This window comes from Schistocerca nitens, chromosome 1 (assembly GCF_023898315.1).
Source record: "Schistocerca nitens isolate TAMUIC-IGC-003100 chromosome 1, iqSchNite1.1, whole genome shotgun sequence".
NCBI classification, from domain to species: Eukaryota; Metazoa; Arthropoda; class Insecta; order Orthoptera; family Acrididae; genus Schistocerca; species Schistocerca nitens.
The window spans coordinates 482,639,670-482,667,075 of record NC_064614.1 but is presented as its reverse complement, the minus strand read 5'-3'; the positions used below and the strand labels follow the sequence as shown (position 1 = coordinate 482,667,075).

The 27,406-nt window shown below is 46.2% G+C and overlaps 1 protein-coding gene across 1 annotated transcript in view; it reads left to right on the top strand.

Annotated features, from left to right (window-relative positions):
- Positions 1–241: 241 nt before the first annotated feature.
- The window catches only part of LOC126255659 (serine protease snake-like), a 234,674-nt gene continuing 207,509 nt past the window's right edge, over positions 242–27,406 (top strand). Inside the window, exon 1 of the mRNA XM_049955419.1 lies at positions 242–296. Coding sequence (XP_049811376.1) covers positions 248–296 — 49 coding nt within the window. The 5' untranslated portion in view covers positions 242–247. The remainder of the gene's footprint in view (positions 297–27,406) is intronic.

Genomic DNA, 27,406 nt, shown 5'->3' with positions numbered 1-27,406 from the left:
GTAATGTCTTGATATAAACCCGGGTGGAACGCTGGTAGCTTACCTGCAGTGTGAGAAAGAGAGAAAAGGAAAGAATGAAAACGTCTGGAGGAGGGGGGATGTCTTTAGTCTTATCGTGGCGGCGTCCAGTTAAAAGGCTCTGTAAAGCTACCTGGAACTTTAGTGCGGCGCAATGGACCGGCGGTGTGCGCGCGCGGTCAAGCGCAGCCCCACGGCGCAGCTGCTGCCCGTGACGGTGGCGCTTCTGATGGCGATGGCGCCTGCCGCCGCGGACCCCGGAGACAAGAGCACGGCCAGTAAGTAGCGGGCGGCGGCAGAGGCTGCGGGCGCAGCGGGGTCCGCGCTATAGCGGCGAGCACGCGAGAAGGCGGCAGCGCGTCGCGCTCTGCACTTGGAGAGACACACAACACTTTGCGGCGACGCCACTGCGTTCTCTCCACACGCCTCACGCCAGAGATATGTACATTCCGCTTGTAACCTGATCACGCTTACCTGTTAGCCGAGCAGACAAGCCACCGCACGTCATCAGCAGAACGGGTAGGCTGCTTTTCTCTCATCGATGCTAACCTCTGTAAGATCCAAACGGGCTAAGGGAATCACGGTTCAAATGGCTCTGAGCACTATGGGACTGAGGTCATCAGCCCCCTAGAACTTAGAACTACTTAAACCTAACTAATCTAAGGACATCGCACACATCCATGCCCGAGGCAGGATTCGAACCTGCAATCGTAGCTCTCGCGCGATTCCAAACTGAAGCGCCTAGAACCGCTCAGCCACCACGGCCAGCCAAGGGAATTTTGCTTGGCTACCCGTCTTTCACGGTGCTGCAGTAACTAGCAGTTTAGTCTGCACGCTATGAGTAGGATTCGGACGTTTTTGAACCGATAGATTAGGCCCAATATAATATATAAATTCATTTTGTGTCATTGTAACCCAGGAAACTGTGAATTTTAGTTGTCCTTTCTTTCCTCTTCAGCGAATTTTGGACTTATTTATTTGCTTCGATACGAACTGTTTTCTCTGCAGCTTGATCCTTTTTCGACTAGTACCGCCTATTCCCACTTCGAACACATCTTCAGGTCACCTTTGACACATGTTTTCTACAGTAGCCGGAACCACTTGTAAAAGTCGAGATCCTTTGCAGTTAATAACCTGAAGATAGCTATTACGCTGTAGCGCCAACTAAACTAAAGCTTTGGAAGCCTAGTTTCATTAACCTTAGTATGTTTCAGCCAAATATGAATCCAGTAATACTTTTGCCAGAATGTGTATTCCAGATTTGCTGATTTCATTTTAAATGGCCAAAAACTGCATTCTAAATTCCCAAAATACCTTTTAGCAAACACGAAGTTCATTCTTCATATTATGTTAGTCTAAAAAGTACACGTCTGAAGCCGCGCGGGGTAGCCGCGTGGTCTACGGCGCCTTGCCTAGGTTCGCGCGACTTCCCCCCGTCGGAGGTTCAAGGCCTCCCTCGGGCATGTGTGTGTGTGTGTGTGTGTGTGTGTGTGTGTGTGTGTTGTTCTTAACATAAATTAGTTTAAGTAGTGTGTAAGTCTAGGGACCGATGACATCAGCAGTTTGGTCTCTTAGGAATACACACACACACACATATGAACATTTTGAACATGTCTGAAAGAAGAACCTTTTCTTCGATATTAAACATTCTTTGCATTACGTTGCATGCTACCAGAATGTAGAGTCTAATATACACTGAGCCATATATTTTTCTTATTTCAACCAATGTTTGCCGTAAATTTAGAAAGCCTGTATACAGGGTGGTCCATTGATCGTGACCGGTCCAAATATCTCACGAAATAAGTCTCAAACGAAAAAACTACAAAGAACGAAACTTGTCTAGCTTGGAGGGGGAAACCAGATGGCGCTATGGTTGGCCCGCTAGATGGCGCTGCCATCGGTCAAACGGATATCAACTGAGTTTTTTTAAATAGGAACTCCCATTTTTTATTACATATTCGTGTAGTACGTGAAGAAATATGAATGTTTTAGTTGGACCACTATTTTCGCTTTGTGATAGATGGCGCTGTAATAGTCACAAACGTATGCCTCACAATTTTAGACGAACAGTTGGTAAAAGGTAGGTTTTTTAAATTAAAATACAGAACGTAGATACGTTTCAACATTTTAGAACATTTGAGAACTTATCATTTCTGAGAACGCATGCTGTTACAGTGTGATTAACTGTAAATACCACATTAATGCAACAATAGCTCAAAATGATGTCCGTCAACCTCAATGCATTTGGCAATCCGTGTAACGACATTCCTCTCAACAGCGAGTAATTCGCCTTCGGTAATGTTCGCACATGCATTGACAATGCGCTGACCCATGTTGTCAGGCGTTGTCGGTGGATCACGATAGCAATATCCTTCAACTCTCCCCACAGAAAGAAATCCGGGGACGTCAGATCTGGTGAACGTGCGGGCCATGGTATGGTGCTTCGACCACCAATCCACCTGTCATCAAATATGCTATTCAATACCGCTTCAACCGCACGCGAGCTACGTTCCGGACATCCATCATGTTGGAAGTACATCGCCATTCTGTCATGCAGTGAAACATCTTGTTGCAACATCGATAGAACATTACGTAGGAAATCAGCATACATTGCCATCGATTGCCATCGATAAAATGGGGGCCAATTATCCTTCCTCCCATAATGCCGCACCATACATTAACCCGCCAAGGTCGCTGATGTTGCACTTGTCGCAGCCATCGTGGATCTTCCGTTGCCCAATAGTGCATATTATGCCGGTTTACGTTACCGCTTTTGAAGAATGACGCTTCGTCGCTAAATAGAACGCGTGCAAAAGATCTGTCATCGTCCCGTAATTTCTCTTGTGCCCAGTGGCAGAACTGTGCGCGGCGTTCAAAATCGTCGCCATGATTTTCCTGGTGCATAGAAATGTGGTACGGGTGCAATCGATGTTGACATAGCATTCTCAACACCGACGTTTTTGTGATTCCCGATTCTCGCGCAATTGGTCTGCTACTGATGTGCGGATTAGCCGCGACAACAGCTAAAACACCTACTTGGGCATCATCATTTGTTGCAGGTCGTGGTTGACATTTCACATGTGGCTGAACACTTCCTGTTTCCTTAAATAACGTAACGATCCCGCGGACGGTCCGGACACTTGGATGATGTCGTCCAGCCCCGTTGCGCAGCCGGCCGAAGTGGCCGTGCGGTTAAAGGCGCTGCAGTCTGGAACCGCAAGACCGCTACGGTCGCAGGTTCGAATCCTGCCTCGGGGCCGGCCGCGGTGGTCTCGCGGTTCTAGGCGTGCAGTCCGGAACCGTGCGACTGCTACGGTCGCAGGTTCGAATCCTGCCTCGGGCATGGATGTGTGTGATGTCCTTAGGTTAGTTAGGTTTAAGTAGTTCTAAGTTCTAGGGGACTGATGACCACAGCAGTTGAGTCCCATAGTGCTCAGAGCCTGCCTCGGGCATGGATGTTTGTGATGTCCTTAGGTTAGTTAGGTTTAACTAGTTCTAAGTTCTAGGGGACTAATGACCTCAGCAGTTGAGTCCCATAGTGCTCAGAGCCATTTGAACCATTTTTGAACCCGTTGGGCATTTTGATCACAATACCCATACATCAACACGATATCGACCTTTTCCGCAATTGGTAAACGTTCCATTTTAACACGGGTAATGTATCACGAAGCAAATACCGTCCGCACTGGCGGAATTTTACGTGATACCATGTATTGTAAGTTTGTGACTATTACAGCGCCATCTATCACAAAGCGAAAAACATGGTCCAACTAAAACTTTCATATTTCTTTACGTACTACACGAATATGTAATAAAAATGAGGATTTACATTTAAGAAAAAATGGTTCAAATGGCTCTGAGCACTATGGGACTCAACTGCTGAGGTCATTAGTCCCCTAGAACTTAGAACTAGTTAAACCTAACTAACCTAAGGACATCACAAGTATCCATGCCCGAGGCAGGATTCGAACCTGCGACCGTAGCGGTCTTGCGGTTCCAGACTGCAGCGCCTGTAACCGCACGGCCACTTCGGCCGGCTTTACATTTAAGAAAAAAACGCAGTTGACATCCGTTTGACCTATGGCAGCGCCAACTAACGGGCCAACCATAGCGCCATCTGGTTTCCCACTTCAAGCTAGACGAGTTTCGTTCTTTGTAGTTTTTTTCGTTTGATGCTTATTTCGTGAAATATTTGGCTCGGACACTATCAATGGACCACCCTGTATACATTCCGCTTTTAACCTGCCCACGCTTACCTGTTACCCGTGCAGACAAGCCACCGCACGTCATCAGCAGAACGGGTAGGCTGCTTTTCTCCCATCGATGCTAACCTCTGTAAGAGCCAAACAGGCTAAGGGAATCTTGCTTGGCTATCCGTCTTTCAAGGTGATACGATAGGTAGCAGTTTAGTCTGTACGCTATGAGAAGGATTCGGACGTTTTTGAACAGAGAGATTAGGCCCAATATACTATATACACTCCTGGAAATGGAAAAAAGAACACATTGACACCGGTGTGTCAGACCCACCATACTTGCTCCGGACACTGCGAGAGGGCTGTACAAGCAATGATCACACGCACGGCACAGCGGACACACCAGGAACCGCGGTGTTGGCCGTCGAATGGCGCTAGCTGCGCAGCATTTGTGCACCGCCGCCGTCAGTGTCAGCCAGTTTGCTGTGGCATACGGAGCTCCATCGCAGTCTTTAACACTGGTAGCATGCCGCGACAGCGTGGGCGTGAACCGTATGTGCAGTTGACGGACTTTGAGCGAGGGCGTATAGTGGGCATGCGGGAGGCCGGGTGGACGTACCGCCGAATTGCTCAACACGTGGGGCGTGAGGTCTCCACAGTACATCGATGTTGTCGCCAGTGGTCGGAGGAAGGTGCACGTGCCCGTCGACCTGGGACCGGACCGCAGCGACGCACGGATGCACGCCAAGACCGTAGGATCCTACGCAGTGCCGTAGGGGACCGCACCGCCACTTCCCAGCAAATTAGGGACACTGTTGCTCCTGGGGTATCGGCGAGGACCATTCGCAACCGTCTCCATGAAGCTGGGCTACGGTCCCGCACACCGTTAGGCCGTCTTCCGCTCACGCCCCAACATCGTGCAGCCCGCCTCCAGTGGTGTCGCGACAGGCGTGAATGGAGGGACGAATGGAGACGTGTCGTCTTCAGCGATGAGAGTCGCTTCTGCCTTGGTGCCAATGATGGTCGTATGCGTATTTGGCGCCGTGCAGGTGAGCGCCACAATCAGGACTGCATACGACCGAGGCACACAGGGCCAACACCCGGCATCATGGTGTGGGGAGCGATCTCCTATACTGGCCGTACACCACTGGTGATCGTCGAGGGGACACTGAATAGTGCACGGTACATCCAAACCGTCATCGAACCCATCGTTCTACCATTCCTAGACCGGCAAGGGAACTTGCTGTTCCAACAGGACAATGCACGTCCGCATGTATCCCGTGCCACCCAACGTGCTCTAGAAGGTGTACGTCAACTACCCTGGCCAGCAAGATCTCCGGATCTGTCCCTCATTGAGCATGTTTGGGACTGTATGAAGCGTCGTCTCACGCGGTCTGCACGTCCGGCCCGAACGCTGGTCCAACTGAGGCGCCAGGTGGAAATGGCATGGCAAGCCGTTCCACAGGACTACATCCAGCATGTCTACGATCGTCTCCATGGGAGAATAGCAGCCTGCATTGCTGCGAAAGGTGGATATACACTGTACTAGTGCCGACATTGTGCATGCTCTGTTGCCTGTGTCTATGTGCCTGTGGTTCTGTCAGTGTGATCATGTGATGTATCTGACCCCAGGAATGTGTCAATAAAGTTTCCCCTTCCTGGGACAATGAATTCACGGTGTTCTTATTTCAATTTCCAGGAGTGTATATACACTTTGTGTCATTGTAACCCAGGAAACTGTGAATTTTAGTTGTCCTTTCTTTCCTCTTTAGCGAATTTCGGACTTATCTATTGGCTTCGATACGAACTGTTTTCTCTGCAGCTTGATCCTTTTTCGACTAGTACCGCCTATTCTCAGTTCGAACACATCTTCAGGCCACCTCTAACACATGTTAACCGGAACCATCTCTAAAAGTCGAGATCCTTTGCACTTAATAACCTGAAGATATCTATTACACTGTAACGGAAACCAAACTGAAGCTTTGGAAGCCTAGTTTCAGTAACCTTAGTATGTTTCAGCCTAATATGAATCCAGTTACATTAATTTTAATTTTTGCCAGAATGTGCTGCTGATTTGCTAATTTCATTCTAAACAGCCAAAAACTGCATTCTAAATTCCCAAAATGCCTTTTAGCAAACACGAAGTTCATTCTTCATATTATGATAATCTAAAAACTACATGTCTGAAGCCGCGCGGGGTAGCCGCGTGGTCTCAGGCGCCTCGCCAAGGTTCGCGCGACTTCCCCCCCGTCGGAGCTTCAAGTCCTCCCTCGGCCATGGGTGTGTGTGTGTGTGAGAGAGAGAGAGAGAGAGAGACGGAGAGAGAGAGGAGAGAGAGAGAGAGAGAGAGAGAGAGAGAGAAAGAGATCTTCGCATAAGTTAGTTTAAGTAGTGCTAGTAGTGTATAAGTCTAGGGACCGATGACATTGGCAGTTTGGTCCCTTAGGAATTCACACACATTTGAACATTTTGAACATGTCTGAAAGAAGAAATTTTTCTTCAATATTAAACTTTCTTTGCACTACGTTGCATGCTACCAGAGTGTAGAGTCTACTATACACTGACCATATATTTTTCCTATTTCAATCAATTTTTGCCATAAATTTAGAAAGCCTATACAATTTCACGTAGGAGAAGGTGTAATTAGATGAATGACGAACACTAACTTCACTTAACGAAGGTTTATTCAGCACTTGCACATACAAGAGCGTGGAGCGAACTGTCTCCGACAAGAACACATACAGAATATACACAGCTACAGAACAGTCCAGTACAATGATTGTACTTACCCAATATAGAAATTAAAATTTCACAGCTCAGGTGAGTTTTTTTTAACGCTCTATCCATCTTTTTTTTCTTTTTCTTTTTTTTTGTTTTTTTCTTCTTTTTTTACAGGAAGGCAGGGTAAACAAACAATCTTTATTCGTACAATTGTGCTGTCCTAGGGATAAGAAAAGTAGAGAGACAGCAAAAACAATTTGGAAACCATAAAATCAACGTAAAGGCCACCCTCTATTTTTTATTTTTTTTTTTTTTTTTTTTTTTTTGTAACATGAATAAAGTAAATGACAATCCTAGTCACGGGCGAGAGTGAAAATGAAGTTATCATCTGCATCACAATCCCTGCAGCACGCGGTGTCCCATCATAAATCTGGCAGAAAGTCATATAATATTGACCATTTTTGCCATTGTGGGCGGCATGTATTTCTCCTGCGACGACCATTCGAAGGACCATTATCTGAAGCGGTTTCGGTGTTTACCATCGTTGTGTGTGTGTGTTTTTTTTTTTTGTTTTTCTTTTCACGTTAACATAATCCAGTCATAACTGGCGCCAACAGGTAGGGGCCAGTTTTCTTCTCAGTGTGCTATATGCCAATATAATTGAACCGCGCAGTACTGTCTCTAGTCGTTCTGCTGCAGGAGTCTTCTCAGTTCTGGGACACCCCAGCTGTCGGGCGGATTGTGAAAAACTCTTCCTAAAAAATTGGAAAAGTAAGTCCTGTATTTCGTATGACTCCGTATGAGCTCGTGTTGTTCTTGTAAATACATCCAATAATCCATCACGGACTTAATATCGTACGAATACAAATATTTCGTCACATGTCCAGCGATCCAACTGACCGCATACGTCTTTTGTTTGGGGAAAAAGGTCTTGTCCGATAGAAGAAGGACATCCGATGTTATTTCTGTGTAGTTAGTGCGCCGAAGGAAGGCCAGTATTCGACGCGTCAGCATCGAGACGTCCCTCGCTGCGCCACACACTAAACCATGTTCTTCCGTCGCTAACAGTCCACAGTTTGTGCAAAGAGGAGAATCGATCATATGAATTGTATGTAATCGACTCCTGGTCACAAGTTTACGGTTTATAAGAATATACCACATCGATCTCGCTGCTGTTGACAGTAATGGAGTATGCACTGCACATCAAATGTGGTTCCACGTTCTCGACGGGTAATTGAATTCCATTATGTTGCGGCCATGGTGGTCCATCAAGCACCTATATATCTCCCGAGTCGTGGGTATTCTCGTCGAAGGTACTTTCAGACGAACATAACTGTAATCAACAAGAAATGAGACAATGTGTGCAAGAGAAGGCGAAATATTGCCCACCGCAATCGGGGGTTCGTACGAAGGCGGAGCAAGTACTTCTATCAGAGCTGACGTTTGGTATGCTTTCGTTGCTGCCAATTTCGTATCATCGCTCGCATGTAAAGCGCCAGAGCTTTGTTTCGCACGTTTGTGAGGTTGAGGCCACCGTTCTGGAACTGTAGCGTTAACGTGTCATATTTGATCTTAAATAACATCCCAGTACTAACATAGTAACCAAAGGCAGCCATGAGGCGGTCTGCAATACCCTTCGGTATTGGTAGGATCTACGCTAAATGGGGCAGTCGTGAGGCTATGTGAACGTTAGTGTATGCCACATGTTGGATCATGTCAAAGGCTCTCAGTGAGTTGTTGCGTATCGTTAGACGAACATTCTGCAGAAGCCGTCGAGAACTCGCCACCGCTGACCGCCGTAGTGAACGGGTAAATCTGATCCCCAGACATTTCAGCGATTCCACCGTCTGAAACGGTCCCGGTACGTCTTCGAGGCCCCGTCCAATGTGCATAATTATGGATTTCGTCATGTTAACGACACTGCCTGCCGCCGTCCCGTAAGAGTCTAGATGTTCAACAGCCTGACGCACTTCACGTCCTGATCTGACAAGAAGGATCAGATCGTCCGCATACACGCGACAAACGAAAGAGTTCTCATTAAGCGCTATCCCAGTAAGTGAACGCCTCATAACACACATCAGCGGCTCAAGCGCTATCGCAAACAGCATCATGGAGAGTGGGCACCCTTGTCGGACTGAGCTGTTAATAGGAATCGAGCCCGCTACCCGACCGTTTACAATCACCTTCGATGTAGCCCCTCGTATTAGCCTCATAACGTTGGAGATGAAAACAGGTGGAATCGCCATTCGGCTCATGACTGACGCCAAGAAGTTTATCCTGTCGAACGCACGATCGAAGTCCATAGATATCATCGCTGCTCGCATTTTACACGTTTCCGCAAGGGCGATAACGTCACGGTATTCACTTAACGCCGAGGAGATGTTGCTTCGCACCCCTAGGCAAGCCTGATCAGGGGATATTGTCCTGGATATCGCCAGCTTGAGATGAGACGCTAGTAGTCGTGCAAATATTTTATAGTCGGTGTTTAGCTTAGTGAGAGGCCGATATTGATTAACACTGCGACTCCCCGCCATCTTCGGGATGGGAAGAAGAAATCCCGTTACAAAATCCGACGGTAGGCGCATGTCCGGACGCATCGCCTCATTGTACATCGACATCAACTGTGATCTCATCATGTCCACGAATTCTCGATAAAACTCTAGCGTAATCCCATCTGGACCTAGTGATTTATGGGCCGCTCCTTTTGTGAGTGCCACCTTTATATCGTCTTCTGTGAGTGGCTCCATAAGCGCTGCCTTATCCGTCTCTGTCAGTGTCGTTTGCAGATGTTGCAGTATCTCTTCCCCCACCCGACGGTCCGTCGGTGTACCGGCATAGAGGTGGCGGAAATGCTTTAAAAATTCATTTCCAATGTCCTGTTGTGTTGTCAGTTGACAGCCATCTAAACCGTGGAGCACTGTTACCAATGCCCGGCGGTAACGTTTATGTTCCCGCGACACATGGTGCATCTAGGTACGTTCCCCAGTGATGGTGTCGTGACATCTTGCCGGTATTTGGATGCCACCCAGTGGTCGACGCGTATCGATAGGATTTGTGCCCTGACACGATGAACTTCCGCATGATGTTCTGCAGACGGCACCTGGAAGGACAGCTCACGAAGCATGGTGTAGTAATAATCAAGAGTGTCTCTTTGCCATCTCGTCTTATCCCGACCATACTGTATTAGAGCTCTTCTTATTGCCGGCTTAGTACACTCGAGCCACCACTGAAGCACGGAGGTATATAATCAAAATATCCACGGGTGTACTGCCGGTCTACAGTGTCCAACGGGCACAATATTTCGGCGATCACACACGTCTCCATCATCAGGTGAACTGACGGACTGAGCTCCTGTGAACGTGCCGGCACGGAGATCCGTACACTATGGCTGCTCAGGGGGAACTGCGTTCGGTCGCGGCGGCGGCCGATTTAAATACCCTCCGCCCGCGGCGAGCTCACTCCGCCGTCCGCGCCCCGCGCCACGGTGACTGTGGCTATAATCTTAGCAAGGCTTGGGAACCAGCGATTGGATTAATCAAGAGTAAATCGAGCAAATGTATAGTTGTGACGACCACGGCGGACAGAGCCATCACACCGACGTCATCTCAGACGCCGTCGCAATCTGTTCCACCGCGCGACCGTGGCGCGGGGCGCGGACGCGCCCGTCTGTTGTCTGTGCCGGATGGGGCATAAACATTGAGAATGCGAATTCCATTAACAGTAATCGCCAGTCCTCGTGCCGAAGGTAGATAAGCCAGGTCGCGAACCGGAATCCCGTCCCGGACCAATATCGCCGTTCCACTATCGTTGTTCGAGTGCGGCGAGGTGTAGGAGATATATCCATGTACTTCCTGGAACTCAGGAATGTAAATATCCTGCACCATCAGTGTATCCACATCCGACGCGTATATCATGTCCCTAAACAACTGCTTTTTCACGGGCGATCTAATGGTATTTACATTCACTGTCCCTATTCTGTATGCCTGGGGTCGAGTAGCTGTCATCTCCACATGATGTTAAAATGACAAAGGTTCACGGTATCGATAGTCCCTTTGCACTTCCGCAGAGGGTCGCCCGACGGACGTGTCCCTGCGGCATTAGGTTTCTTGAGATGCGGACGGATGCGAGTCCCCACCAATAGAATGGTCCGCATCTGTGATTTCGTCGTCCTGCTCATACCAGCTGATATTATTGGGGTGCTCCAAATTTTCCTGTGCGGCATTGATGTGTGACATTTGTTGTTCTTTCGCAGCTTTAGATTCCACCGCAGGCCCCTAAGCGGATGCGTCGTCTGAGCGACATGACATCTTTTCACTGTCCGAATTCATATGGTCTGCGACATCCGAAGCTTGTGGTTCCAAGTCAGACAGGTCCATAGTGTTAGACTCATCTGGGCCCCCGAGAAGAGAAGGGAGCGTCTCTGCAGAGTTTAGTCGGCGCTTCTTGCGGCGCTTTGGCGAGCTTTGTTTGTGGGCCCTAACCTCGGCCTCTGGTGTTGGCCACAACGCCCTGGGGCCGTTCCACTTCAGCTTCCATGCCTATTGAGATGCTGTCATCCTCTTTCTGCACCACCTGTAGTGTCTGAGATTGGAGGTTGGTCGGAGCCATTCCTTCCTCACTGGGGTCCGAAGGCGCCTCAATCAACTGCGGCGTCGGTTCGATAGTGCGCTCCGACCTCGGCGTCACCTCCCCGCGAAGCGCCGTCACGTAAGTCATCGGCAGTGACGTTGGTGTTGTCGGATTCTGGAAGTCTCCACTGGGGAGTTGCACGAGTCTCCTCTGCATACACGCAGATCGAAGATGTCCTTCACCTCCACACCCGGAGCATGTCCGTGGCTGTCCATCATAGATGACAATAGCTCTACAGCCGCCGATGTTTATGTATGATGGCACATGTTTCGTAAGGGCAATTTGCACCTGTCGGACACCATTGAGCACTGGATAAGTGCTAATACTTGCCCAACGTTCGGCCGTATGACTAATAACTCTGCCATATGGCTGGAGTGATTCAGTGACCAATGATTCGGGTACCTCGAAAGACAGCTCGAAGACTCGAATCGTACGCACGCCCAGCCCCGAATGAGCGACTAAAACTTCGCCAATATGACCATCGGAGTGTCGGAACTGGAATCCTCGTTTGGCGGCTTCAATGATCCTATCGCATGCTGCGTCGTCAATCATCTTTACGTAAAGAGTGCTGCTCACGATTGATAAGTGAATTCCAACAATCTCCGTGTAATTAAGATGCACTTCTCCCCTCAAGAAACGTTCGATTTCGAAAGCCTTCGGTCTTGTATACTCGTTACAGAACGTGAACTGTATCGTGGTTTTTCGGAAATTGTGTGCCATTGCGTTCGATTCAAACAGTAACACGCGCGAGTGATGACGGTGTAAACACCGCTTCTTTCGCGAACGTTCGCAGCCGGGACGTAAACAAGTTCGAGTTACTCCGCGGCTAAAGGCGGACTCTTTTTTGAAGTCACAACCCTCCATGCGACAGTTTAGTATCATAACCACTACACTACGTCGACTGTGCTACTCAGTTTCATCTGCGACATTGTTCCCTCCATTCTCGGTGTTACGTCATCCGAGTCCGGAAAAGAGTCATCCGTCCTGCATACTCCGACACCCGATGACGGATGTTCGCCCTGGCGGCGATCCTCTTATAACCTACCTTGCTGCTACGTTCTTCGTCACCTTTCCTCTTGTTGCATATCGCTGGAGCTTAGACTTTATCCTGCATTGCAGCAGCCTTATAGGGCTTCATTCAAAGGACGTGGATCGTATATCTAATCTTTCGTCGTCTTGTGTCGGGGTCGAAATCTTCAACTTCATAAGTAACATCAGTCAACTGTCTTACAACCTTATAAGTTCCAAAGTAGCACCTGAGGAGCTTCTCAGAGACACCAACCTTTCGAACAGGAGTGAAGATCCAGACGAGATCACCAGGCTAGTAGACAACAGGGCGATGGCTGGCGAAATACTTTCGGCAATCGTTTTCTTGAGCCTGCAGGGTGCGGAGTCGAGCTAACTGCCTAGCTTCCTCAGCTCTGGATAACACCTGGCCGATGTAGTCGTCGCCCACGTCAAAAGCATGTAACGGAAACACAGTGTCCATCGTCGTCGTCGCCTCACGACCATGCACCATGAAAAATGGCAGTGTTGTAGGCAAACGTCACGAAAGGTAGCACATCATCCCAGTTGCTCTGCTCAACATTGACGAACAACATTGTCGGCCGAGGTCTTATTAAGGCCTTCAGTAAGCCCGTTAGTTTCTGGATGGTAGGCAGTCGTAATTTGATGAGTAATGTTGCACCGACTGTTTATCTCTGTCACAAGATTCGATTGAAAAACTTTCCCTCGATCCGTAATTAACGACCTTGAGGCACCGTGTTTTAATACAGTGTCTTCTACGATGAATTTGGCTACCTCGAATGCTTCAGCTGTTTTCACAGCTTTTTAATAGCATAGCGTGTCAGATAATCAGTGCAAACAATAATCCATCTATTGCCACTAGCAGACGTTGGAAATCGTCCGAGCCGGCTGGGGTGGCCGAGCGGTTCTAGGCGCTACAGTCTGGAACCGCGTGACCGCTATGGTCGTGGGCTCGAATCCTGCCTCGTGCATGGATGTGTGTGATGTCCTTAGGTTAGTCAGGTTTAAGTAGTTCTAAGTTCTAGGGGACTGATGACCTCAGAAGTTAAGTCCCATACTGCTCAGAGCCATTTTTTTAAATCCTCCACTGGCACTCTTAACAGTGCGACACATAGTGAAGGACACTCCTAAATAAACCTGACCAGAAAAAACTCTTGCGGATTCTATCGTATGTCTTAATAAATCCTAAATGTCTGGCCTCAGGTGTGTCATGGAATTTCTGTAGAACATCTAAGCGCGTGTGTTTAGGAATCACAATGGATCAAAGTTTTTCTTGAAAAGTAATCCATTAACTACCTAAAATTGTCCTTTCACATCCTCTGACCGATTTAAGACAAGCATAATTTGAGATATCTTGGCGTCCTTCTTCTGCTCAGTAGAGAGATCCTGAAGTGCAGAGAGATAGTCACTATCTTCATCAAAGTCTTGATGGTCTTGCACAGGGTTCCTTGAGAGACAGTCGGCATCTCGGTGTTTTCCTCCACTTTTGTACACTATGGTAATGTCAAACTCTTGAAGACGTAGTGGGCACCTGGCAAGTCGTCCTGTTGGATCCTTAAGACCTGTCAACCAACAAAGTGAATGATGGTCTGTAACAACTGTGAATGGCCTTCCCTGGAGATACTGTCGAAATTTGCACATGGCCCAGATCACTGGACGTTGGATCCCTCTTGCAGTATGGTATGGCCTTTGGCTCTTTAAACTGACGCCACTGTTCTACCTCAGTGATGTGCCTAATTGTGGGAAGCAGTTGGCCCAGGTTCAGAGCGTCATTTGATGTGTTCGGCTTGCGAACTGGACATGCAATACACAAAATTGATGGCACAACTTTATTTGATAAACAGAACGTGAAGCTAAACTTAGTGCTGGAGACAGGATACTACAACATAAGAGCACAGATTTTCACAATTGGAACACGTTTCAATATAATTCTTTTGGATGTAGAACCACCTCACGACCCCGTAAAACTGCCAACGTTTCGCTTGATAGTGCACACAGCCTCCATCACTGTGTTTCGCTCCAAATGTAGCCGATATATTGATAGTTTTATGGCATCATGATGTGGTCCACATCCAAAATAATTATATTGAGAAAGGATGTTGCACCCTTTAATTAAAGCACGGCATCCATGTGGTGGAGCTGCATGCATGGTAGTAGTGGGATAAAGTGGGCATGGCCTCCCTCTGCATTGTTGCCAGATTTATTCAAGATGACGTATCCAAGCTGCAGCCAAAGATATGACAACATTGCAGTGACGTTATGGTGTGAAGTTAAAATTTTGGAGGGAGTATACGTCAATTCAGCTACCTCCATTAACTGAACTACAGCTCCCTTTCCCCCTCCCCATCCTCTCCCCTCCCCTCCTCTCTCCCACCAGGAAATTGATGGTAAAAGGACAGTCTGTGCTGGGCTGCCGCATAGGATAGACATAACTCTTCAGTTTCTATGCATTGATAATTTAAACAGTTTGAGTTGACATAGACAATAGCTCCATCCAGTGCGTTCACCTTGAGGTCCGAAGTCCAACTGACCTAGTTCACAACACCACTACCAGAGGGCGCTGTTGGCCATCACCCCGTGCCCTCCCTTGACATAATCCGAGATGGCGGTATGGGGGGGGGGGGGGGAAGGGAAATGGCGGGAAATTCCCTCAGTCTGTGTCTAGCTGCTGGACTGGGAGGATGGACGTAATTGTTTTACTGTGTGCACTATGCGACCAATGAATGAGATTTCTGTGCTGGAGGAAGAGTTTAACGGGTGTAAAAACTTTAATCATGCAGCTGAGTACTGTGTCCATAGCCACCTGCACGATGTTTGGAAAGCAATGATATTTGGTGAAGATTAATACGCTTCATCAAATTATGAAGATGCAACAAGGTGAGACTAAGTTACACGTCGCAACTCGTGCGAGTGATGCGACTGTATTCCGAAGTGCAAGAGGAAAGACGTTCATCCCAGAGTCTCCGCATCTGCTGGAAGAGAAGTCACATGCCAGGCTCACAGCACCGCGATGCTGTAGCCACAGGGGCCGTCACGTGTTTCGTGTCACGTTGGAAATATCCGCAGCCGTCCTCCTTCCCATCCCTGGCGCACGGATACCCTTTGTCGTTGAACACGAACTGCTTCGGGAGTTATTACATCTGGTGTGTATGCAATGTGCGGAATATTGTTACATACATAGCTTGAAGATGTCACAGGAACTAAATGTAACACTGTACAAAGTGATTGAGAGACCTTTGCAGATGATGCAAGAATACTTAAACAATTTTCGATGTGATTACTCGTTTTATCCCTGAGACACTACGCGCGCTTTTGTGGGAAATACCCTTGTCTTTGAGCATAGGCTGCTTCAGAAATTAGTAAATACAACTGAATATGTCTCTAAATACACTTTAAAAAATATAGCTGCACTGTAGTCAGCTTCAGTTTTGCGATGAACACTGACTCTAAAAAGATGGCGATACATGTGTGAAACGACCCCTGAAACACTTCGCACACTTTTGTGGGAAATAAATCCCGAAACCGATATCAGCTGCAATATCTGATTTTACGCGCCAAAACGACGATATTTGGAAGTCGAAATAAATATCTCTGTAATTTTAAACAAAACACTCACCACTTTTCGAGTCTTAGCTGCATGTTTGAAGACACTGCCAGAGAGAGAAAAAATTCTGAGTCCTGCAGCTGCAGTGGTATTTATCACTTTTTTGAAACGGTGAGTGGGTTTAGTTTATATTTTCTGCTGGAGTCAAGGATGTCTTTTTTCCTGTCGGTCGCTGTGACCGAGCGGTTGTAGACGCTTCAGTCCGGAACCGCGCTGCTGCTACGGTCGCAGGTTCGAATCCTGCCCCGGGCATGAATGTGTGTGATGTCCTTAGGTTAGTTAGGTTTAAGTAGTTCTAAGTCTAGGGGACTGACGACCTCCGATGTTAAGTCCCACAGTGCTTAGAGCCATTTGAACCATTTTTGTCATTTTCCTCACTTCTCGAAGCACACACTGGCGTCAAGAGATCAGTCGGTCATCCACCGTGGCGGTCACGAGTTAAATGCCCACGATACACGCTGCCCTACCGCGCAATCAGAGCGCGATCAGTGGACCGCTGTCACCCTCCCAGCTCGTATACAAAGGCTGTGGTAGTTCCCTCGGCCCAAAGGCATTACTGTTTCTGGCCACGACCTACTTGCTTGCTTGCTGCTATGCCTTCTACAGCCATCTCCATATATATGTATTTTCACATGGTTTGCGAGAATTTCATACCATTTACGCATAGTTCTCGATACCAAGCACATCAGAGTATGCTACCGATCTCTCGCACATTTTAATTCCGAATATAAACAGAGGAAATTATATTTTTAGAAACCTGAAACTTTAGCGAGATGCAACGAAGTGGAACGTGCTGCAAACCACTGAGTAACTAGAAACTAATCTTTTCTGTGAAGATCTTTACATGAAAACTCGAAAAGAGAAGAAATTGTTAGTTCCACTCGTATTTTTTAACGAATACCGATATCAATGATATAACAGATTCGAAATCATCGTTCTAGTTTAGAAACTCAACTAAGGTGTTTCTCATGTCTAGAGAACCACCAAACGTCTCTTCCATCTGTCTTTTACCATCCAGATGCACACAACACACATCGCAACCGATGTTCTTCCAACCAAATAAAGGTGGGAAATGTGTAGAAGCAGTCAACTAGTCAGTCTACACGGGAGGGAATTACTGTCTAGTGCAAACACACATACATATTCATATGTGTGAGATCTTATGGGACTTAACTGCTAAGGTCATCAGTCCCTAAGCTTACACACTACTTAACCTAAATTATCCTAAGGACAAACAAACACACCCATGCCAGAGGGAGGACTCGAACCTCCGCTCGGCTGATCCCGCACGGCACACATACATATTGAATCTCCTCAAATCACAAAGGCTCTCCAACACATACTAAGTATTAGTTCGCTATTCACCCACGTAGAGGGCGTGACGGTTACATCAGCTACATTCATGTATCCCAGTCGGCCTCCACAATTCGAATGGCTCCTAGTGTAAGCCAGAAATGACAATCGTTCCGGCCACAGGCCGCAGCCGCCACACGCCCCACACGCCAGGCAGGATCGTCGTAGGAAATCAGAAAATCTGTAGGATTCTTATGACTTGACTTTTTTTCATGTAAAAAAAAGATCTTTCATCCCCTTACGGGTATCACAATTTTCCACGAGAAATCCATACCTTCCTTACGACAGGACAAAGTCGTTTTCTTTGCACATGTCGGAACATTGACTTTATAAGCCTGCTGATCATGGTGAATCTATCACACATCCCCTACCAAGTATAACACTGCGTGTTGTGACCACTAGTAACAGTCCAATTCCGAGACGATGATGTAATTTTCGACGGTTGCAGTACACAAGGTCGGCATCCGGCGTGAACTGAACTTTGCGCTTTTTTTTCCCCTTTATTGTATTTCAATTCCCCATCGGGCCGGGTTGGCAGTAGCACATGCGCTGCTCTTGAGCCAAAAGACAGAACAAACAATAGAAGACATTTAGAAAAATAACAAAGGAGAAAACATGGTGAACATAGATACAAAAAATGGGGAACATCATGGAAAAAAATAGACAAAAAAGGGAGTGACTGTAAAATGGAGATAAAAAGCCGTAAAAAAGTAGCACACACAAAAAACACACACTGGGACAATTAAAAGAAACAAGGCGCAGTATGGCTGGAGCATAAAGTATCAATGGAGGGTGTAGCACATAAAAAACACTGACAGTAACGCTAAGTACACGGCCAGCACACAATTAAATTCACACCTCTCGATGCACAGGAGAAAAAGCACTAAACACAACACTGACTTGGCATGATGATGAAAACAGAGGATCTGCAAGGCGCAAGGAGATGAGTGAGAAGGGCAAAAGGGAGGGAGGGTTAGAGAGGGGGAGGATGGGTGGGGGGCGCGCCAGAGAGGGCCAGGTAGGGAGGGATGTGGGAGGGAAAGAGGCAAGGAAGGGGGCAGGGGCTCAGGGGAGGGGAAAGGAGGAAAATCCGCTCTAGGGAGAAGGAGGGGAGAGGAAAAAAAGGTGGCCCTGGGGAGGGGGAAACAAGTCAGGTTATAGTTGGAAGGAAAGGTATATGTCACGGCGAAGTTCATCATCCGGGAGGGGGAGGTGCTGGAAATTGCCCTGATGAAGGAGATGGAGGGTGTGGAGGTGGAGAGAGGGAGGGATACAGCGATAGAGGTGCGGCAACAGGTGGGGGTTGGAGAGGAAGGAGGAAACCAAGGGGTGGGGGGATCAAGCCTGAGACAATGTAAAGGATGCGGAGATGTTGGAGGAACAGGAGGAGGTGGGGGAAGGGGATGAGTTCGTACAGGACTTTGCACCTGGTTCCAGCCCCTAGATAGCTGTCTCCAACCAATCAGATTTCGGCATAGTGATACTTCCTGCAGGCCACGGCTTGAGCTCCCCCTGCAGGAAGTAGTACCCGGAATGTTTGTTTCCATTATCTTGTGTGCAAATAGCCAGTGTTTACCATGTTGCTTTTGGGTACGCCTTTGGACATAGACAACCTCGCCCTCTGTGGTGTTATATGGGTTGCCGGCCCTCAGGGGCTCCCTTGACTCTGGTTTAACACTTCGCCAATAAATTAATGCTGGCCACACCATACAATATAAAGCAAAAATCTGCGATGGATGGACAGGTCTCATTTGTTTTTCTTGTGAGTGGTACCAGTGTGTCTTAGCAAGAGAGATGTAATCGTCTTATAAGTGGCCAACTATTAAAAAATGCAGTCGCAATGTGAATGTTACTGTCGCCCTGCATAAAAGTGGTGTTGGTTCTACTGGCGCACACAAGTACCGCTAATGATACCCATGTTGAAAACTATACAAGTTCTATAAATCGTGGCTCCGAAGCCCAAAGATAGATCAACCACCTGTGCACTGTGAAGCAGAGCATTATCGTCCATCAATACGAAGTCTGGGCCCACAGCACCTAGCAACAACCGCACATGAGGTCCCACGATCTTGTCACGATATCTGACAGCAGTTTAACCTTACCGATTCACCCACACAGTTTCAAGAAGAGATCTTCGAGTGGTAAACATAATACCTGTACACACCATTAGGGACCCTCCTCGATACTGGTTTTTTCTACAGTCCGCCCCCGGTAGCTGAGTGGTCAGCGCGACAGACTGTCAGTCCTAAGGGCCCGGGTTCGATTCCCGGCTGGGTCGGAGATTTTCTCTGCCCAGGGACTGGGTGTTGTGTTGTCCTAATCATCATCATTTCATCCCCATCGACGCGCAAGTCGCCGAAGTGGCGTCAAATCGAAAGGCTTGCACCAGGCGAGTGGTCTACCCGACGGGAGGCCCTCGTCACACGACATTTCATTTCATTTCTACAATGTTTGGATCCAGGGATGACCATGTGAGACATCAGAAAAAAGTACCGTCATCTGGCTGTAAAAGCAATTCGTTACCTCCTTAGTACTGCGTGGCTACTGACGAAGGCTTCGGCAAAGTGACGTTTATTGTTGGAGACCTGCAGTAAGCGTACCTCCGACGCGTCTCTACAGAAGGAAACGTTTAGAGTGGATTCGTCAATATGCCACCTGGACGGTCGAACTGTGGGCCAAGGTTCTTTTAGCAGATGAGTCCCAATTTGGTCCGGAGAGTGATTCTCGATGGATTCTCATCTGAAGGGAACGTGGAATACGGTATCCAAAGCGCAATAAAATTATAAATTATTCTTGCAAAACTGATTTCCTGTCCAGAAGACACTCATCAGAGATATTGCATCTTGCAGGCGTTCTGTTGCGCAACATGTCTGCATGTACTGCATTCGACTGCAGTAAACCGGTCACATGTTCGAATCCTAGAAGCGTCATATATTTTTAACAGTTTTGCACGAAATCCGAAAACAGCATTAGCAAGAACTGATTGTGGGAAGTATTATATATAGCTTCACATTAGTCTTAGTCTGAGAATTGCACAACATAGAATAAATGCATTTACTTTCAGAAAAAATAGTTCACTTTTTTGGAAAGCATTGCTAGAAGTAAAGATATCACCATACGCCCACAGTACAACGAGATGTAGGACGATGAGGTTATGCGGAGAGACATAAAGAGTGTAGAACGTGCAGGTGTCACAAACCCTAGGGCTGTGATGTTTGTGAGGGTAAACTAACGTTAGCGCCATCTTTAAGTAAGATGATGAAACTGCGAAAGCTTAAACATTAAGGATCCTACCTAGACAGTAAGAAGATAAAAACATTGTTTCTAATAAAGCAAACAGTGTATGGTCACATTGACTAGAAAATATTTTCTTGAACGTGCCGTGTGTGAACAGAGATTGCAAATGTAAGCGCATGTAAACAGCGAGGAAAAAACAATAATATTGCGTTTCCGATCGGTGTGGTGAAGTTTTGTAATTGTGATTTAGTTTTCATATGAAACGACAGTAGAGCCGTTTTACAGATAAGCTAAAATGTTCCTTCGGGTTAGATTCGAATCAGCGATATATAGACATCGTCTTATAAAATTCGACGGTTTACCCCTCTAACATCGGAGCTACCGAATAATTTAGGGTGTAGTTAGGTAATACGACAATTTTCACTAGGAATTTAATTTCGTTGACTGACGCTATCCTTCGTTGTAACAGTGGGAGAGCATATCTCGAAGGCAGGTTAATGTCAACATACTAAGTTAAGTTAGTGAACTTTTGCGTAGACTTGGTGCCAATTTTCCGGTACAGTGCAACCACATTTTGCGCGTCTTCTCATTCTCTGGAACACTCGAAAACACCTTTTCAGAGTTTTTGTAGATGTATTGGTACGGTGTGGTACTACACAGCATTTGTAAGCCATTTTTCGAAAAGTAAATTCCAAAAACTAGAGATCACTGTGAATTAGCATAACGACAGCAGGAGCAGCGAACTAGCCAGTGACGTCACAGGCATCACATGACTCCAATGGAGTGTTTTAGCGGGCGTTCGAAATATCTGAATTTCATTTCCTTTTTTATAAAAGAATACTAGAATTGAAGAGGAAAAGAAGCACGTTAGGAGCATAAAATGACTTAATTAATCATTTAAGACAATTTCTAGAAAACTATCAAATACCCTATTGTGGTCGCGTGCGTTCACATTCAGTTGTTCGCTCAGACTGCCAAATTATCACAGATAACTCAAGAGAATAATCTGATAATACTCGCTAGAATTGATATTGTTGACTGTGTTGAGTAGTATGAGAAAGGAATCACTAGGTGCAGCGTGTGTAAAGGAAATGCATCATGCTTCCACGCTATGCTACTTCGCAACAGCAGCTACGCAAGCGTTTCCGACGGAGTAGGCGCTCAGTGACGATACCCGCCGCGCACCCGGCGGTGAAACTTCCGTCATCTTCGGCAACTTACGACCAGCTTTATCAAGTTTATTCACTCCTTCTCTCTCTCTCTCTCTCTCTCTCTCTCTCTCGCTCTCTGTCGCAATACAGATGCTTTAACACCGCGTCACTCAGTCATGCACCTGCAATCCTCTAATTGTGGTGTCCATTGTTTATTACTATCTTAGCAATTGAAACTAATTTATCTCTGAAGTTAAAATTCTTCGGAATGATGTAAATATCTATGTGCGAAAGTGTTAAGCTGTGATGTGTTTGTCACTGTGCTCCGTGTGCCAAGCAATCAAATTTCTAATAAAAAGGTAAGTAAATGACCTAAGGAAATGATCTCAACACACAAATGTAGACACTAAAATATATTAATCTTCCTGCACATGGTTGTAATTCGATACATAACCTCACAAGCACACACATCAAATAAACATTGTCACACTTCAGATTAACATAATGTACATGTAACTGGAATGCACCTGACGATGGCAGTTTGCCATTGAAACAGGTCATACTAATTAAATATTAGTAAAAGTGGAACTCAAGCAGAATAAATTACTTCATAAGCTCTTCGTTCATATAACTATATGATAAAGTGGTGTTATCAAGAAAAATAAGTTCGTCTGTATAAATAAAAGAAACCAGAACATCGCTTTTGTTTCTTATAGATTGGTGCACACTTCTTCGTGACAATTAACTTGCACTGCCCTAGTCTTCAACCATTCATACTTTGAAAGCCTTCTTTTCTTCCAAAGATGGGAGACATATTGTCACAAGCCTGTGTAATCCTCCCTGCGTGTAAGAAGTCATTTTACGCATCAATAACGAACTGCGCAGTGGCTAGCACACTGGACTCGCATTCGGGAGGACGACGGTTCAATCCCGCGTCCGGCCATCCTGATTTAGGTCTTCCGTGATTTCCCTAAATCGCTCCAGGCAAATGTCGGGATGGTTCCTTTGAAAGGGCACGGCCGACTTCCTTCCCCGTCCTTCCCTAATCCGATGAGACCGATGACCTCGCTGTTTGGTCTCTTCTCTCAAACAATCCAAATCCAATAACGAACTTCTCGCAACGTTCAGTCATCCATAACAACCGAGCGAGGTGGCGCAGTGGCTAGCACACTGGACTCGCATTATGGAGGACGACGGTTCAATCCCGCGTCCGGCCATCCTGATTTAAGTTTTCCGTGATTTCCCTAAATCGCTCCAGGCAAATACCGGGATGGTTGCTGTGAAAGGCCCGGCCGACTTCCTTATTCTACCTTCCCAAATCCGATTAGACCGATCACCTCGCTGTCTGGTCTCCTTCCCCAAACAACCCAACCCAACGCCAACCCCATCCATAACACTACTTTCTTCTTCACCACAAAACAATCAAATTACTAGGTTAAATAATCCGATCACTTAAGTTCAACAATCCAAGGCAGTTGTCCTGGAAATGACTTTACAACTGATTTTAAGCAATAGATGTCTTGTAACGTACTGCGATTTTTGTGAATATTTAGACAAATGATACGAAAAGCATCTGATATGAAAAGTATGTGGAATAATTTGTTTATTAAATTAATGATGCATGTTTCATGATAAAAGAAATTTTATACGTTTTATGTTCAGCTCACTGAATTTGAAAGATAATACAGCTTCTTCCAGCAACACGACACGACACATATCTAAAGTATCCCTGGAACGAGTCCATGATGTCTTCACTGAGGAACGAACTGCCAGCAAAAACCTATGGCCATCACGTTTGCCAGATCTAGCAACATGTGTTTCTTTTTTATTTTTATTTTTTATTTATTTATTTATTTTTATTTTTTTTATTTTTTATTTTTTTGGGATGCTTGAAGAGTAAGGTCTATGAAACAAATCCACACACAATACATGAACTGAAAGACAACATCAGCCGTGAAGTTGCCGCCATTCATATCTGAACTTAATGCCGAGTGCCTCTTAACATGCTTAGACTTGCACAGCTATGTATTGATGTTGCATGGATGACTTTCAGCATCTTATATAAATGTATTTTTCATTGTATTTTTCATCGTAAATAAATGGTAAATCCATTTCAGCTCTCCGTTTCTGCAATTCCTTTACAATCAAACGTAGTACATTTATCTACAGCACCCTGTGTAATTTTAGTGGTCACCATACGTTTGGCAGTTTATTTTCGACAATGTAACGTCATTTGAACAACTTATGTTAGTTAAAAACATTTCCATGCACTAATATATTCTGAGTGGCTTGACACAAGAACCTGTCCTTCTAAGAGAGTCGACTCCAGGGAACTTGGTTATTTCCCTTTCTTTGAAAATAAAATCTCAGCTAACTTGGACACTGTGTCTGCGTTTTTGTCTTCATGATGAAGAGCCACAATTCTCGACTTCATGTGCGACGTCCAGCAAGTGACGAAGGACACGGTACTGACCAAAGTAGCGCTTTAGTAAGTTCTCCAGATGCAAAATCCATACGAAGTCTCCTGCTCTGGAACTCACTGATCAGTGCTTGGCGTTGCATCGCTTCCAGTCTTCCTACTGCGCGTCCACGATCCACATGCGAGCCAGCTGCATTACTTCCTTCGACCTGGTTATATGAGGCGTTTCACGCAGTCATCCTGATTATCGTCCAGTTGAAACCGGAACTGTGTATCCATTGTCGTTTCGGCCTCGCGACCATGGAGCAGAGGAGTGGTGTGACACCTATAGTGTCTTGCTTCCCTGTGTTGTAAGCGAACGCCACGATGGACAGTATTGTATGCAAATCTGTCTGTTCGACACTAACGCACATCGACAGCATGAAATTAGCTCTCACACTAGCCTGTACTGGAAAACTTTTCCACAATCAGAGATCATGACACAGGGTGGTCTGTGCTTCAGAATGGTGTGTTCTACAAGGAACTTTTCAATTTCAGACCTTCAGTAGTCAGCACAGCTTCGGTAACAGCATAGCACAATATATATTCAGTGCAGACTATTATCCAACAATTCCCGTTTGTCAGCTTCTAAACCCTTCCCAAGAGGCCCATTCCAGTTCTGTGGAAGGGAGGTGCTGCAGGTGGGATTGGTACCAAATACTCTGGAGGTAACTGTGGCACACATTTTCACCACTGGCACTCCTTGCAGTGGCTTACATTGTGCCTCACGGATCGGTAGTGATCTGGCCACTGACATCTGCGTCTGATTCTGTCTAGTGTCTTCACGAATCCCAGGTGACCAGACGATGAAGCGTAGTGAATATCTCTCAGGATAACAGGCCACAAATGTGCTGATATGACGAGCAATCATTACCGTCCCATTGCATCACAATTCCTCTTATATACTACTGCGTTTACTAATGGAATTCTCCTCTGGTTGGTTCCTTCTTCGTCAACGCGTCTGTGGTTTTCCACAGTGGTCAATTTTCTCCCTGGTCAAAAACAATGTCACTTAGTGCAGCGAGGACTAGGATTTCATCTTTTCTGTGTTCCATCAAAGGATTCTTGAAAGAAAATCAGCAGTTTGCATCCACTTTTGTGTACAGCTGTGGTGTATTCCCAAAGCCTCAGCACCCATCTTACCAGCCGACACGATGGACCCTGCGGGTTAGACAATCAGCATAGAGAATGGTGGTCCATCCCAGTGGTCAACAGTTTTCCAAACAACATACTACTGGAACTTTTTGATGACCCAAAAACAGTTAAGTCACACTTTCTCGGTTGCTGAGTACTAGGACTGGAGAAGATGTTAGTACCTCCTTAAAGACGATGAATCATGGTTCTTTGGCGTCTTTGTGTAGTAGTTCTTGCAACTGACATGCCTTGGTACATAAGTCCTTCGCGAATCGCCTGTAGTATGAGAACACTCCGAGAAAACTGCTCACATCAACGAATATGCTGAGGAGTCGGAAAATCTGTAACTGCTATTTTTTTCTGTGGATCATAATGGACTCCATCACCATTCACAAGATATCCCAATTTTTTTTCTTGTTTGTGTGTGTGTGTGTGGGGGGGGGGGGGTGGAAGTGGAACTTTTTTGGATTCAGGTGGAGGACTACAGCACACTTCAACATAGTTGTCAGGTGCTTTAGATTTAATCTGGAAGGCATAACTTTGAATATACAGAGCCTGACAGGTGGCATGAAGGCAGCCTTTTCTCTGTTAGCTTCATCAACCTTGATTTGCCAGTAGAGCCTGTCTGCATGCCTGTAGTCGAAGAGTACATCGCTTCTTTCAAGCAGCGTAGGGTGTCATCAATTCACTGCAAAAGACATTTTTCTTTAAAATTTTATTCATTCAACGTCCTTCGATGCAGAAATACTATGTGTTATTCCTATTCTTCACAAGTACCACAGGTGAAGACCTAGGACTCTCTGAAGTTTTAATGTCATCTTGCAGTATCTTCTTCGCCACGAATTACCTGTCGTTCAGCTAATGACACTATTTGAGTACAGGCCAATTGGTGGATGATCTTCAGCGTTACACAGTGTTTTACCATGAGCCGCTTGGTATATCTTTCCTCTCCTCCAGAACTGAAAGTATCCAAAACTTGATCCACAACAGCTATCACTCACTGACACTATTCTTCGGCAAGGTCAAATCCTATTGGCAATCTGATTGTACCTTCGTTCCCTGCATTGTATGTAATGGTGGTGGAGCACAGTTCTCCATCAATGGCACTAAGCTAACCATCCTGAACTGGTTTGGTTGCCCCTGTGCGCTTACCTTTAGGGATGAGTTCTGGCTGCTCAAGACAATTAGTAATCCAAAGTTTTCCTACACAACTTATAATGTTTACAATCACCACTGGTATGTAGATTTCTTTTGAGAACCTGAGTATCTTTCTGTAGTAAAAAGACTTTCACAGATTAACTGTTTCGATTGACGACTGGAATTCGTGTTTTTGATGACAGTGGAATCTACATCTACTCTACATTCATACTCCGCAAGCCACCTGACGGTGTGTGGCGGAGGGTACCTTGAGTACCTCTATCGGTTCTCCCTACTATTCGAGTCTCGTATTTTTCGTGGAAAGAAGGATTGTCGGTATGCCTCTGTGTGGGCTTTAATCTCTCTGATTTTATCCTCATGGTGTCTTCGCTAGATATACGTAGGAGGGAGTAATATACTAGTTGACTCCTCGGTGAAGGTATGTTCTCGAAACTTCAACAAAAGCCCGAACCGAGCTACTGAGCGTCTCTCCTGCAGAGTCTTCCACTGGAGTTTATCTATCATCTCCGTAACGCTTTCGCGATTACTAAATGATCCTGTAACGAAGCACGCTTCTCTCCGCTCGATCTTCTCTATCTCTTCTATCAACCCTATCTGGTACGGATCCCACACTGCTGAGCAGTATTCAAGCAGTGGGCGAACAAGCGTACTGTAACCTACTTCCTTTGTTTTCGGATTGCATTTCCTTAGGATTCTTCCAATGAATCTCAGTTTGGCATCTGCT